We start from the raw sequence: 16405 nt of genomic DNA, 5'->3' as shown, positions 1-16405 counted from the left end.
TCTCAATGCATTGTGAAAGAAAATGAACAGTATAAATAAAAATCAACACTATAAAGGCAGAAAGACAGAAAGGCAAGTATTGGTCATTTTATTTTATAAATGTTGTGACATCATGTTGCAAGTCAATGAGGTTTTACATTTAAAATATAAAAAACAGGTGGTATACATCATACAAGTTCAATACTAGTTAGCTATAGTATAAAAAAGAGCTACTTTTTAAGCATTTTAATTAATAGTAAGACTTATTTGATACTTGATTGTGTTTTAAAACTTAAAAAAAATAGTAATATAATATAAAAATACTTAAAAAATGTAAATATTGATTCATAACATGTACTTTTGATGAATTAAAAATGTTTACTTACAAAATGAACACCAATATGACTTTTCTTATTTAAAACACAAAGATCAAAAGATCTGAAAGATTCAACCTTCAACAATCAATACATTCATCCTTCATATTAAACAGATCCATTTCTCCTTTTGTTTCATTTACAAAAGAGTCATATCTTTGGTCAAATGCCTGGGTAAACTGTTCCCTTAGTAACTGCATTTATGAAACTTTCCTTAATCTCAAGGTGGCTGCATCTTTTCAGGTCACATTCGTTTCCAATTGCAGGGGTCTTCTTCTGTGTCTTCGGTGCAGGGAGCTACATTCGATAAAGAAAGATTATTCAGGATGTTTGTTAATATGACTTTGTGAATTTTGAATTCATCCATGTACTCACTGGCCACTATATTAGGCACACCTGATGAGCTGCTTGTTAAGTCTAATCAGCCAATCACATAACAGCAACTTGATGCATGCTGCATTCACGCTACTCCATGACTCCGAGATGACACCAGTTTAATTTGTTCATATCCTCTAACTTTGTAGAAAAACATCTGCTTTTTTTAATAATTATTTTTTAACCTTTAATGGATAAAAGAGTGTAGACAATTGACAGTAAATCATTGGGAGCAAAAAGAAGGGAAGGATCGGCAAAGGACCCTGAGCCGGGAATCAAACTCAGGTCGCCATGAGTACCTTGGTGCTATACAGTGCAACTGAAAAGTATTGATAGCGCTTCGCTTTTTTCCACATTTTTTATGTTACAGCCTTATTCCAAAATGGATTAAATTCATTTATTTCCTCAAATTTCTACACACAATACCCCATAATGACAATGTGAAAAAAGACTTTTTGAAATTGTTGCAAATTTATTAAAAATAAAAACCTGAAAAATCACATGTACAGAAGTATTCACAGCCTTTGCCGTGAAGCTCTAAATTGAGCTCAGATACATTCGGTTCTATATAAGGTCCCAGGGTTGACAGTGCATGCCAAAGCACAAACCAAGCATGAAGACAAAGGAATTGTCTGTAGACCTCCAAGACAGGATTGTCTTGAGGCACAAGGCTGGGGAAGGTTACAGAAAACTTTCTGCTGCTCTGAAAGTTCCAATGAGTACAGTGGCCTCCATCATCCGTGAGTGGAAGATGTTTAGAACCACCAGGACTCTTCCTAGAGCTGACTGGCCATCTAAGCTGAGTGATCAGGGGAGAAGGGCCTTAGTCAGGGAGGTGATCAATAACCCAATGGTCACTCTGTTTGAGCTCCAGCGATCTTCTGTGGAGAGAGGAGAACCTTACAAAAGGACAACCATCTGTGCAGTAATCCACCAGTCAGGCCTGTATGGTAGAGTGGCCAGACGGAAGCCACTCCTTAGCCTGGAATTTGCCAAAAGGCATCTGAAGGACTCTCAAACCATTAGAAACAAAATTCTCTGGTCTGATGATTTTTCAGGTTTTAAATTTTGTATAAATTTTCAACAAAGTCTTTTTTCACATTGTCATTATGAGGTATTTTGTGTAGAATGTTGTGGAAATAAACGAATTTAATCCATTTTTGAATAAGGCTGTAACATAAAAAAAGTGAAAGTATGGAATACTTTCCAGATGCGCTGTGTGTCGGTGCAATTTACTACTAGGCAACTGGCACAGACGTATGAAGACATTTGCATAGCAAAAAATCAATTGCACATTTTTTTAAAACACAAATATTAGGATATATATATATGTCTAATTAAGTGTTTATTACTGGATGTGCTGCTGCTTTTCTCTGGTTCTGTGAGGTGCAGTGATCATGTGGTCCAAGTTATAGTCAACGCCAAGTAGTACGTCTGAATTCATAGTATTTAAAAAACAGTACGCAAGATGACTACCTGGATGACTATTTTCATTGAGATTCTGAAGAGTGCATACGATAAATGCTACGCAATCCCATGATGCCACTGGAGAGAATTTATGAATAGGTTGTTTTCACATCACGTCATGTTTCCTTCCACCTATTTTTATGCGTATTTTGCCTATGCGCATAAAAAAATTGGTTGTTGGAAACACCATGATGCGCATAAATTTTGAAAATGCGCATAAAAAACATGCGCATAACTGAGTAATTTCAGTATGCCCATTAAAATGGTCATGTGATTGAGTGAGGGGCAACGCAGTGGCGCAGTGGGTAGCACGTTCGCCTTACAGCAAGAAGGTGGCCGGGTCGCTGGTTTGATCCTCGGCTCAGTTGGCGTTTCTGTGTGGAGTTTGCATGTTCTCCCTGCGTTTGTGTGGGTTTCCTCCAGGTGTCCTGGTTTCCCCCACAGTCCAAAGACATGCGGTACAGGTGAATTGGATAGGCTAAATTGTCTGTAGTGTATGAGTGTGTGTGTGTGGATGTTTCCCAGAGATGGTTTGCGGCTTGATGGGCATCCGCTGCGTAAAAACTTGCTGGATAAGTTGGCGGTTCATTCCGCTGTGGCGACCCCGAATTAATAAAGGGACTAAGTCGACAAGAAAATGAATGAATGAATGTGATTGAGTGATAAGAGATCATGTGATGATGAAAATGTGTGTAAATGAACAAATCAGCAGGCTGAGCACACTGTAAACCATCTAAAATGTTGTTTTGGTCACTCTAAAACGCCTTAAGTAGTAGTGTTATTAAAATATTAATGACCTCCAGAATCAAGAGCGTCTGTGCTGTAAATTGGCCAAAATAAGAAATGCTGAACAGCTTTTATAGCCTTCCAAATGTTTTGGCTCATAAAGGGGAGAAAGTGACAAAAAACTGTCTGAAAAACAGAAGAAAAGGCGACGTGTAATAAACATTCATTTAATACATCCATGTGTACAAACTTTTTAAAATGTGATAACCATTTGACAACACCAATAAAGATTATATACAGGCCTAGCTATGTGTATTCTGTGTTAATGTGTTATAGGAATATCAGATACAAACACCAACATATACAAAATCCAGGTGAATATAATAATGTGCCCTGCCATGTAATTAATCACTGCAATGAAATCTCTGCCTCGTTTTGCAATAATTTATGTCTTTACTGGCGTTTTGGTGGAATAAACCACCAAACGTGAACAGATGGGTGAAGATGCGCAGCAGGGGTGAATGTTTGTTGATAGTAAATTCATTAACTGAACAAAAAGAAAATGCAACCCTTGCTACAAAACTAAACGGTTATTATTGTAGTGCACTTTTTCCCCCTTACAAAAAATAAATAAATATTGCAGACTATACGTCCACACTTTTGTATGCTTGCATCTGTTATCTCGTGATGTCTGGGACATATGATGTGGGAAAAACCTAATTTATAATTAACATGTTTTTGAACCACATAGTAATGTGTACAACTCTTTGTTAACGAATGCTACAGAATACTGTAACCTTGTAAACTGTAATAAATACTGTAACGTCAGTGTAAACTGTGTTGCATTGTGATTATACTGTAGAGTAGAAAACTGAAGCCTATTTAATAATTAGATTACTCAATTGTGCTGTTCCTTAGCAACAATATAATTACTACGACAGTTTAATAATTTTAGCGATAATTTAGTAATATTTACTTAAGTTTAGTAATTATCTAACTTCCAATTATCTATTTTCCTAATTATCTATCTTCCAAACACTAGTATTTACTATAGTATTTTTCAATGTAACGTAGCTTATACAGTATCTACCGCATCCATGACAGGCAAATATATTTTAGTTTAGTAGAAAACTCGGCCCTCTTCACAATATAAGGATCATGCCCAACATATGTGGATATTTTCTATTTACGTCTCCTTTGAAATATGGTTTAAATCGCAAAAATACTGACTTTTTATATCTCCTGTTTACTATTTTTTCTTTCTGCCCTCCATCTAAATTTTGCACATCACCACAACCACATGACTAAAAACAACCTATAGGAGTAAAGCGATGCAACTTATGTGAGTCGGTCACGTGATTAAAGGAAATGCCAGATGAAGTACATATGAATACCATTCATACTTCTCCAATTTATACTATACAGAACATACTTTTTTAGCGGTCAGGTAGTCACATCATGCTTTAATTACAAGGGCGTGGATGCTTGAATAACGAACGTTTATTTAAAAAAGTTCAGTATGTAGGATTGACATTTTTAGTAGTTTAAATTCAAAATAGTGGAAATGTTTTTTTTTTTTTCTTTTGACCCATCCAATAACGTCCAGTTCAACAGCGGAAACTGCATGGACCCCAGCAGGAGTGAAGGCTGAGCCCCTCACAGCATAATTAACTGTACGATTGTTATGCCATATAGTCTGCTAAAGTTTATTTTGCGCTAAAAAACTGGCTGCTATAACATTTTTAAAAACAATGGACACAATGAAATCATGTAAAAACTTCCACAGAATGAGTCCTTATTAATGTGGCACGTGCCCTGTTGCCTCACAGCAAGACAGTCACTATACTGCAAAGACACGTTTTTGCTACTTCTGCAGAGGATTTAGTAAAAAATCTGCTGATTTATGCAGAATAATTTTGGAAGTATCATGACTAAAAACAATATATGAAATAAAACTTTTATGTAATGTTTACAATGCAAATCCAATTAGATCCACTTATTTGGTACACAAAGCAAGTCTCTCATACGATACATCAACTAAAATACATAAAGTATTACTTTACAAACTGTTTTGTAAATAAATCATAAACATTTTCATATTAGTCAATAATATATTACTAAAGTTCGTTTAAAAAACGATTATTGTAATAATACATAGAAGTAAGTAAAAATAAGTAAATAAAGAGACTTAAAAAATCTGGGCTAAAAATCTGCGTAAATCTGTTAATTTCAGTGCACACAAATTCCGAGCATGCATCATAGACATTCGGTATAGGTCAATTGAAAAACAAAAAATGGACGTAGTGTTTGGGTATTTCCCAGTGCTGGTTTGCAGCTGGAAGGGCATCCACCAAATAAAACATGCCAAAGTAATTGGTGGCTCGTTCTACTCTGGTGACCCCTAGTGAGTGAGATTTTTAGTAACTGTCTTGGTTTCCAGCATCTTGCCGAATGGATTTCCACCAAGAATTAAATATGTTCTGAAGGCAAATGAGGGCGGCATGGTGGCTCAGTGGGTAGTGTTGTCGCCTCACAGCAAGAAAGTTGGCTGGGTCAGATGGCATTTCTGTGAGCAGTTTGCATGTTCTCCCCATGTTTGCAAGGATTTCCTCCGGGTGCTCCGGTTTCCCCCACAATGTATTGTGTAGTTATAATAGCGCGTTTACTGTAAATGATCATACACCCAAAGCGCTTCACAATCATGAGCGCTTCACAATCAAGTCCAAACATATGTGCTATAAGTGAATTGGGTAAGCTAAATTGTCCATAGTGTATGTGTGTGTCTGTGACCCAGCGATGGGTTGCAGCTGGAAGGGCAATCGCTGCGTAAAACATATGCTGGATAAGTTGGCGATTCATTTCGCTGTGATAACCCCTAATTGATAAAAGGACTAAGTCAAAAAGAAAAAGAATGAATAAATGAAGGCAAATTAGGTCTTATTTAGTACTAGCACAGTGTACCTAATAATGTGGCCGGTGAGTGCATTAATTATAATGCAGCTGGCATAAGATTGTACTCACTGTTCAGTTTACTGTAGTATTCTTCTCTCCATGTTCACATCAGCTTCATCATGATTAGCTGTCACACCACCTGTTCAGCAGGACATCACCAAGGTAAAGATGGTTAATGCTGACTAAACTAACCATAACTGTAGATTTGTGAACTAATAAATCAGAATAGATGCTCTTACCCAGGTCTTTGAAGAGGTATAGCTCATTATTTCTCAAAGCATAATAAAAGTCTGTTTTCACTCGGTCTCCGCCAGCGTTTAGCGCGTCATAGAGCTTTCTCATTTTACCCTGGCTGGTTTTTTCTGCTTTAATCTCTGCGTAGGTTTCATCGTGAATCTTGTTTTTCAGCTCATCTGCTATTGGCATCACTGCTATAACCCTTTGAATAAGGGCGGCGCGGTTCCGATCCACAAATTCGGCCTCTGTGCATAAAAAACCCCAATAATATCCAGCTGCAGGCCCGCAGAACCACACACGTTTTAGGCAAACACAATCTAGGACACACAATCTAGGCAAACCATATATGGTTACGACAGATGTTAATGTTATAACGTCTTTTTGGACATCGTCATCGATATATTTTGATATATATGATTAATAAATATTGTACACAATAAACAATAGTGTTTACTTTACTTTATTTTACAAATATTGCGATTGAGACGGCCGAATGGGGAGCATTGTTTCCGATCGCCATTCAATATAATAGAGTGAACAGTTTTTAATCAGTCATTATAGCTGATCAGTCATTATTATCTGACAATAATAAGGCAGATACTCGTTTGCTGGCCTTGCTGAATGATCTCATTTGGACAGGTTTTATTTATATAATGGATTAATCTATGACGAAGGAAATAGTAGCAAGTTAATATAGGCAATAATACATTATATGTAATAAAAATCTTTTTACATGCAACAAATGTAACACTATAGTAATTGTAGCGGCTTACCAATGCCGCTATTGTTGGTAGAGTGAGCAAGTTTTTAACGCGTAAAAAGTCAGAGTCCGTAAGCAAATAGATGCAAATAAAAACATATTTATTGTCCAATCAACTTCCAATCAACAGAATTACTCAATCGCTTTCCTTTATCTAAAAGCACACTTCTCTGTTACCTTCAATTACGAGATGATACCATACGATACGGTCAAAAACTGTGTGCTTCCTACCAACACTGTCTTCCTCCATGCAGTGAAGCCACAGTTATATAGTGTCGTACTGACACCTTGTGGCCAATCGCCAATATACAATGTATGGCTCCTACATACCGGCCCCTTAATTGTTTATGACAAAATGGCATAACAATTACAAATTCATACAATATGGAGCCTTACACATGAACTCAAAATGGTATCAAATATACATGCATGCAAATAAACAACCTCAATTTAAACACCTGTTTAACTGGTTATATCATAATTTTCCTATGTTGATTCTTGAAGAAGGCAAAGCTTACTAATTGAACGTTCCAAGATGTTGCATTTGGTTTGAACTTTTACAGATCGAACTAAACCTCTACTGTCTGGAAAAGTCTCAATCACTCTTCCCAGAACCCATGATCCACGTGGTGCTGTAGAATCTGCAATGATCACAATGTCGCCAACAGTAAGATTTCTATGTTCCTTATTCCATTTTTGTCGCTTCTGCAACAATGGTAGGTATTCGCGTACCCATCTTTTCCAGAAAAGGTCTGAAATATATTGCACTTGTCTCCATCTTCGTTTGGCATATGAATCAGACCTTTCAAACAAACCAGGAGGCAGTGCAGGGTTTCCTTTCAAAAGCAGAAGGTGGTTAGGTGTTAAAGCTTCCAAATCATTAGGGTCGTTGGAGATATTAGAGATGGGTCGATCATTTAGAATTGCCTCAGCTTCACACAAGACAGTCTGCAGGGCTTCATCATCCAATGTTTGTTGTCGAAGGACAACACACAGACTTTGTTTCACCAGTCTAATTAAACGTTCCCACACTCCTCCAAAATGAGGGCTTGAAGGTGGGTTAAAACTCCAGTCCACTCCCTTCTGTAGCAGGGCTCGTTGAATCTTCTCCTTCTTCAATGCACTGAGTGCCTCTTTTAGCTCCCGCTCAGCACTGATGAAATTAGTCCCATTATCAGATCTCATAGAAGAAACTTGTCCACGACGACAGATAAATCTGCGTAAAGCATTGATACACGAGTCTGTATCAAGTGAGTTTGCCATTTCCAAATGAACTGCCCTACTTGCCATACAAGTAAATAGCACTCCATAGCGTTTCACTGTACCACGTCCTCTTTTTACTTCTATGGGCCCAAAGAAATCTACTCCTACATTAGTAAAAGGTGGTAAATCAGGAGTGATTCTTTCCACTGGAAGGTCTGCCATCCTTTGTTCACCCAGCTTTCCCTTAAAGCGTCTACAAATGACACACTTAGAAATGATCTTTCTTGAAACAGAATTGGCATTTGTTATCCAATACTTACAACGAAGCTTAGAAAGCATTTGATTTCTGCCACCATGACCCAGTTGTTTGTGAATATCTGAGAGTATGAGATGTGATACGTGCTGATTTTTAGATAACAAGATGGGATGTTTTCTTTCGCTTGGCATAGCTGACTTACCAAGTCTTCCTCCTACTAACAGCACTCCATCATGCAACATAGGATCCAGTTTATAAACAGAACTGTTTCTTTTAACAGTGTTACCATGTTTAAGAGCAGCAATTTCTTCCTGAAATTGTTCCTGTTGACTGAAACGAATGATGTTAACCTCAGCCTTATAAACATCCTCCACAGTCAAACTCTGTCGTTCCAGAGATGATTTAAAATGTTGCAATTTTGCATTCATGGTTGCATCATCACTATGCTCCAAAGACAGCTCCTTTCGTTTACGACTTAGCTGCAGTAGAAGTTTCTGCAGTTTCAAAATCCATGCAACTGCAACCTTTAGACGTTTCCAATCTGAGAAGTAATGTATCAATTTGCATGTGGCATTTTGTTCGCTCTGCAGTGTCACAGCATTTACCTTTAATTCCCTTTTTACTTCAGGATCATCATCATCTATTGATGTCGAATCACTTGTATGGAACTGTACATCACTTGGCTTCCATAGAAAGCTAGGCCCCTTTAGCCACCGTTCATTGTTCAAAAAAGATTCCACATTCAAGCCACGTGATGCATCGTCTGCTGGATTGTCTTTAGTTGGTACATACCTCCATTGTTGAGGCTGTGTTGCGTCTCTTATAAATGACACTCTATTAGCGACAAATGTATGGAACCGTTTGTTCTCGTTCTTTATGTAATTGAGAACAGTTGTACTGTCGCTCCAAAAAACAGAATCCTCCAATGGAAGTTGCAACATCTTCTTTAACAAGATGTCCATCTTCACAGCCAAGACAGCTGCTGTAAGTTCTAAACGTGGTATGGTCACATGTTTCAATGGTGTTACTCTGGACTTACCCATCAAAAATGACACATGAACCTTGTCTGCACCGTTCAGCATCTTCAGATAGGAAACTGTGCCATACCCAGTTTCACATGCATCTGCAAAGTGGTGTAAACAAGCATGACTGGCCAGTCCATAATCCACAGGTTTAAAACATCTGTTTACCTGAAATTCTGCAACCTTGTCCAACTCAACAATCCAATGAGTCCATTGCCTCTCGAAAGCAGATGGTATGGTATCATCCCAGCCCAATGTCTTTCTGCACAACTCCTGCAAGATGACTTTTGCAGGCAGAATAACAGGTGCAAGGAAACCCAAAGGATCATACACCGAGCTTACCACAGACAGAATGCCTCGTCTTGTACAAGGTTGAGTTTTCAAGGAAATCTTGAATTGAAAAGTGTCAGCATCCACACTCCACTGAAGACCTAATGCTCTTTCAACTGGCAACTTGTCTCGATCCAAATCCAACTGCTGTATATCCTTGGCCCGATTTTCCTGAGAGATCGATTGTAACACCTCCCGGCTATTACTGATCCACTTTGTCAAACGAAAACCTCCTTTCTGACAAAGACAAGTGAGATCTTTTGCCATAGATATGGCCTTCTCTTCACAAGAGACACTCTTCAAACAATCATCCACATAGAAGTTATTGTTGATCGTTTCAATTACCTCTAATGGAAAGTCACCTTCACTGTCCTTTGCGGTTTGCTTTAAAGCAAAGGATGCACAACTCGGAGAGGACACTGCACCAAAAAGATGAACTTTCATCCTGTAAGTAATGGGTTCCTTATTCAGTTCTCCACCAGGCCACCACAAGAAACAAAGAAAATCTACATCTTCTGCTGCAACTCTGACTTGATGAAACATCGCTTCTATGTCAGCCATAAAGGCTACTGGCTCCTGTCTAAATTTCAGTAAAACTCCAACCAGAGAACTGGTAAGATTAGGACCTTGCAATAAGTTATCATTAAGTGATGTTCCTTTATATGCTGCCCCACAGTCAAAAACCACTCTCAATGATCCCTTTTTAGGATGAAACACCCCGTGATGAGGGATGTACCAAACTTTACCATCCACTCGATCAAGTTGGCTATCAGGTACCTTCTCAGCATAGCCCTTGTGTATGACACCTTCAAGAAAGTGAGTATACTTCTCATGAAATTCTTGATTTATTTCCAATTTCCTTTTTAAACCAAGCAACCGTTGCTTAGCAACACCAAGATTATTTGGTAATGTGACATCAGACTTAAATGGTAATCTTAAGCTGTAATGTCCATCCTGATGCTTGACTGAACTGTTCATTATACTCATGAACCGAATATCTTCCCTTGACATTTCCTTTTCATCAACAGTCTTCTCATTGAAATCATGATTAAACTGGTTGTTAAGCAGCTCCTCCAATCTAACAACAGAAATTCGGTTAACAGTAACATCAGAATGGCCAACTTCATTCCTATGTTCACTGTTTCCTTCCACAGTCCCATTAACAACCCACCCCAATAGGGTCTTAATGGCAAAAGGCCCATTACCTTGACTGTTAATAATCTTGTGTGGTTCCATCACATTAGCTGCATTAATTCCAATCAGTAAATCAACCTCTGCTTGAATGCAAGGTATCTTCACTTTATCCAGGTATGACCACTTGGATAACTCCTCTTGAGTTATGATGTTCTGAGAACTCACAGGCATTTTCTGTTGTGTGTAAACAGCAGGAAGTGGAAAGAAATTATTAGTGTTAAGACCACTGATTTCCAGACCATCAATAACACTGCAAGACACAGACTTTTCCTGACCCATAGTACGAAGCAGAATATTAATCTTCTTTCCATTCAAATTCAGCTCCTCTTGCAAGTGTTCAGAACAGAAAGTGGCCGAACTTCCTGGGTCCAAAAAAGCATATGTCTGCATCACCTTGTTACTTTTAATGGCCTTGACTTGAACTGGTATGATTGACATTAAAGTTCTTTCAGTCCCGGCCCCTGTGTGACCACAAGTTTGCACAGATGTATCTTTGCGCTTTTCTTCAGCCTGCTTCAGTATTACCTCTTTGCCATAAATATGCAGGATTGTGGGGTGTGTTTCTCCACAAATGTCACATTTCAGTCGATTCTCGCATCTTTTACTTTTATGCCCAGTTTTTAAACAGCCAAAACAAATTCCCTTGGCCTTCAGGAATTCAATCTTGTCACGTTGTGTTCTTTTCTTTAATGCAAAGCACCTTTCCAATAAATGCTGATTTTTGCAAAACAAACAGTCTCCATTAGACTTAGACACATGACAAGATTTTGGTTGTGCTAAAGCATCACTGAACTTCTTTGCTGGAATAGAAGTTGAAATGTCAGTAGCAAAACTACTTCTTGTAAAGGGCTTGTGTGGTTGAACCTTAAGTTTACTTGCACCATGCTTGTCTTGAATGTCACCAAAAACAGGATCAGATGCCATTTTAACCTGTTTTTCAATAAATTCAACAATGTCACAGAACTTTGGCCTGCCATGAACAGACTCCATTATCTGACAGGCTTTAGCTCTCCATTGCTCCCTCAATTTGTAAGGCAGCTTCATAACCACTGATTTCATGTTGCTAGGCATGTTAAGTTCTTGCATATATGAGAGTTCATCCATTGTATTACAACAAGTACGCAAAAACAAAGCATAAGCCTGCAATCCTTGCACATCTTCAGCCTTTAAAGTAGGCCACCCCAGGGCTTTCTCCATATAGGCTGTAGATACCTTAAACTCATTACCAAAATGTTCCTTCAACAACTTCTTGGCCATTGCATAGCCCTTTTCTGAAGACATATATTGGCAACTGCGAACAAGATCTTTAGGCTGCCCTTTTGTGAACTGCTCAAGGAAATACAACTGATCCTTTAAATTGGTTGTTTTTTGCTCAATGCCATGCTCAAATGCTCTAATGAATGGAATATACTGCAATGGGTCACCATCAAATGTTGGAATTTCTTTCTTTGGTAGAATACGAGGATTTGCTTGCTGTTGAACAAGATGCGCTGTTAATTCCTCCTGTTTTTTCAGAATTTCAAGCAAAGGATCACCCTGTGCAGGTAAGATATTTGTAGCATGCTGAATTATGGAGTCATGTTGTGTTTGAGCAGAACAGTTACCATTAGCATGTTCCGATGTTTGTTGATCAATCCATCCAATCCTTTGATCCTGTATTGCAGCTTGAGATGCAGAAACACCAGTGTATCCATCCAAATCCAGTGGCATTGAATTTATTGGGACATAGTCATTTGCATTGGGGTTTAAATATGTTGTTTGAGAAGAATAATTTGCAGTGACCACAACCTTTTCAATCTTCTTTGAAGATGAACTGCTTGAACATTTACTTTGTTGATCAAATTTCTGCAACACACTGATCCTTGCTGTGGAAGCTGCTATTTGAGCATCCAAGTCCAACTGCTCTTTTTTCCTTCTCAGTTCTTCCTCCTGAACTTCAATATCATGTTTAGCCTTTAATGCAGCAGCACGTGCCATGAGTGCGGCCTTTTCTGCCTCTGCCTGAATACATGCAGATGATATGGATGAACTACTGCTGCTGCGTGCACTGCATTTACTGCGTTTTGAGGTAGCATGTGATACATTTGACACACTATCTCCAGGACCAACATCACTCTCTGGATTTTCCACTTCAGATATTTTGTGACCTTCTGGTTTATCTGATAACCATTTATTTGTTCGTTCCAAAAACTCATTGTTTGATATCATTTTTGCTTTAAACCAGATATCATGTTTTTCACACTCTTCAACCGGTAAAATAACCAAAAGTGACTCATGAGTGTCTTTTGCCTCTGAACACAACCTCTTAAAATCCTCAAAGACCAAACGTACCTCAGGTTTGTATTCATTGTCATCACACATTAGTTTGTTAATTGACTCTTTTAGCTTTTGTGCTTTGTTTAGCTTTGCTTTTCTTAACTTCTGTAAAGTGTCTAGTTTTTCAACTAAAGCTTTAGCTGTTAATTTAACTGGTCTTTTTTCCCTTTCAGGCTCATTTTCAACAGAAGTTAAACCTTGATCAGTCACATCCACCATTTCAACATTCAAATTGATTTCATTTTCCATTTTGCAAATTGTAAAACCCAATAAACACACATAAGAAAAGTTCAGTCAGTCATGGGCAACCAATGCATTGGATTTACGCTTTAAACCTTATTGTGTGCACACATTGTTTCCATATGGCCAAAATGATGATGATGTTGTTGCAACAAACATACCTATTGTGCTGTTTATCAAACGCGAAGAGATGAACGCAGCGTAGATTCACCTTAATGCAGGAAACCAGAAGAAAGCCGATCCAAACGAACTCACTCAGATGCTGAAGAAACGCTGTCCTCACGTGCAGCAAATGAAGCCTTGATCCAAACGAACGTCGCTGTCCTTGTCTGTAGAAACACCATGCCTTGCTGTCCACTCCAGCGGCGTCTCAATTGTCCCACGAAGCAAAGTTTTTGACTTTTTTGTAGCGGCTTACCAATGCCGCTATTGTTGGTAGAGTGAGCAAGTTTTTAACGCGTAAAAAGTCAGAGTCCGTAAGCAAATAGATGCAAATAAAAACATATTTATTGTCCAATCAACTTCCAATCAACAGAATTACTCAATCGCTTTCCTTTATCTAAAAGCACACTTCTCTGTTACCTTCAATTACGAGATGATACCATACGATACGGTCAAAAACTGTGTGCTTCCTACCAACACTGTCTTCCTCCATGCAGTGAAGCCACAGTTATATAGTGTCGTACTGACACCTTGTGGCCAATCGCCAATATACAATGTATGGCTCCTACAGTAATATTTTACTTAAGCGATTTAATAGTGTTTATTAGTTTAATTTTCTAATAACCTATTAATTAATGATTTCCCACATTCAATTCTGTAGTAATTTAATACTACAGTAATAGGAAACAAATAGGAACAAATTAACTATTAATAAAAAAATCATAAGTAGATATATAAATACACACACACACACACACACACACACACACACACACATATATATATATACACATATATATACATATATATACATATACATACATACATACATATATATATATATATATATATATATATATATATATATATATATATATATATATACATACAAATAACACCTTTAACAGTGACAGTTTAGTAAAAGATAGTAGTTTATATATAAACTTATAATTATAATCAGTTAAGATAATCAGTTTATAACTATATATATATATATATATATATATATATATATATATATATATATATATATATATACTATATATGTTGTTTAAATGGTTAACTATAGTAGGCTAATTTATTTTAAAGTGACATATTATTGTTTGCTTTTTATATTTTACAACAAAGTGATTTTAACCAAGTATGATAATATTAAGAGCTTGAATTAGTTTATTACACTTAATCCAACAATTAGACGGTCTATGATGTTATCTTTGTGTATATGGACACATTAATAGAGTCATAAGTGTCTTTAACCAATTATTTTTATTTACATAATTTAAGTTCAAAAACTGTAGAGATGTTAAAATGATCGTTACGATATAATAATAATAATGACTGAAATGGGAAACCATATTTGTGAAATTCAATAGGTGGCGATAATGCTAAAGAGTCAGTTACCATATATGGTTTGCCTAGATTGTGTGTCCTAGATTGTGTGTGCCTCAAACGTGTGTGGTTCTGCGGGCCTGCAGCTGGATAAAACGCAAATAACATAGGACTAAAACATTGCGATTATTTGTAGAGAAACATTTTCCGCATCATTAAACTACGGAACCCCGAAAGGGACGTAGTGGAGGAGAAAAAAAATGGGTGGGTGAAAAAAAAATAATGGGTGAAAGAAAAAAAATGGGTGGGAGGAGAATATATATTTCTAAGTTTTTTGCGTTCTCTCGCAAAGTTTTGCGTTCCCTCGCAAAGATGTTTTGCGTTATCTCGCAAAACTGTTTCTCCACAAACACTTCCTGTTCACTGCACTCACGTAAACCCTCCCATTTTTGCTGTAATTCTCCCATATTTTACCATTCTATCCCACTTTCTTTACATTACTGTGCGTATGCTACCTATGAACCAGTGAATGCATGTATAAGCGCTGACTGACAGACGCGCTTCGTACAATAAACTGATCCCAGATCAGCGTCTGTACACGCCATTTACAGAGGAGCGGGTGTATGTTTAAACAGACAAATACACTGACTAATATGAAGTTTCTAAAGTAATGGACTGCTTTCATTATAGATAGTATTAAACAAATTATGATACATTGTAGTTATTTAACAGTACAAAGAAGAGATTATAGCTTTAAACTACTTTGAAAAGTTGTCAGATCGCGCGCTTTCTCTCTTACCGTAGTTGCTCATTCTGTTGAATATTGATCAGATCTATAACACGATGATCAGCCAGGCACAAACTTTTACCTCTTAATATTTTAAAAGCGCGTCTTAGGCAGCTTTGCAAACGGCAGTCAAGTTTCAACCGAACTAGTTTAATGCAAGGAACTAAAAACGAAAGTAAGTTTTAAACTTCCGTCCTTGTTGACAACGTGTACTGTACTGTACTGTCCATAAACACGCCCACACGGCATCACAAAGCATGTACATGTATTACTTTATAATCACGTAAAGCTATATTGGCTATTTTTTAAATCAACACTTGATTATCTCGGTTTGTTGAGTCCAAATCATAAGAATAATCAACTTTTTAAACAAAGAAAGATCGGGTTTCATTGAGGTAGCTTTAAGGCTGTCGTTTGGGATCATGTGGTTCTGATGACGCGCGAAGTTCAGACGGAGGGCAGGAGCTGGAGTGGATTGACGGAGGAGGGGACAAGATATGGAAGGCCGTTGGGGCCAAAACGTCTGCAACAAACGTGTTAACGCGTAATTGCGTGTTAACACGTAATTTACGCGTTAACACGTAATTTACGCGTTAACACGTTTGTTGCAGACGTTTTGGCCCTAACGGCCTTCCATAATATGATGGCGGGCTGAACGCATGCGTTTTCACCGAGCAACCTAGCGAAACTTCTAGT

General features: G+C 37.6%; 1 protein-coding gene across 1 annotated transcript; it reads right to left on the bottom strand.

Moving 5' to 3' along the window:
* Window positions 1-63: 63 nt before the first annotated feature.
* si:ch211-66k16.27 lies at window positions 64-15930 on the bottom strand. Its single transcript, XM_073930072.1, has 4 exons — window positions 15722-15930; window positions 6113-6355; window positions 5943-6012; window positions 64-650 (listed from the first exon to the last, which is right to left on the bottom strand). Exons 1-3 carry the CDS (start codon window positions 15732-15734, stop codon window positions 5951-5953), a joined length of 318 nt encoding a protein of 105 aa, XP_073786173.1. The 5' UTR covers window positions 15735-15930; the 3' UTR covers window positions 64-650; window positions 5943-5950.
* Between the last annotated feature and the right edge of the window lie 475 nt (window positions 15931-16405).

The sequence above is a fragment of the Danio rerio genome, chromosome 2 (genome assembly GCF_049306965.1).
Source record: "Danio rerio strain Tuebingen ecotype United States chromosome 2, GRCz12tu, whole genome shotgun sequence".
NCBI lineage: Eukaryota > Metazoa > Chordata > Actinopteri > Cypriniformes > Danionidae > Danio > Danio rerio.
The sequence above is the reverse complement of the archived record's forward strand: the minus strand, read 5'-3'. Positions and strand labels throughout refer to the sequence as shown.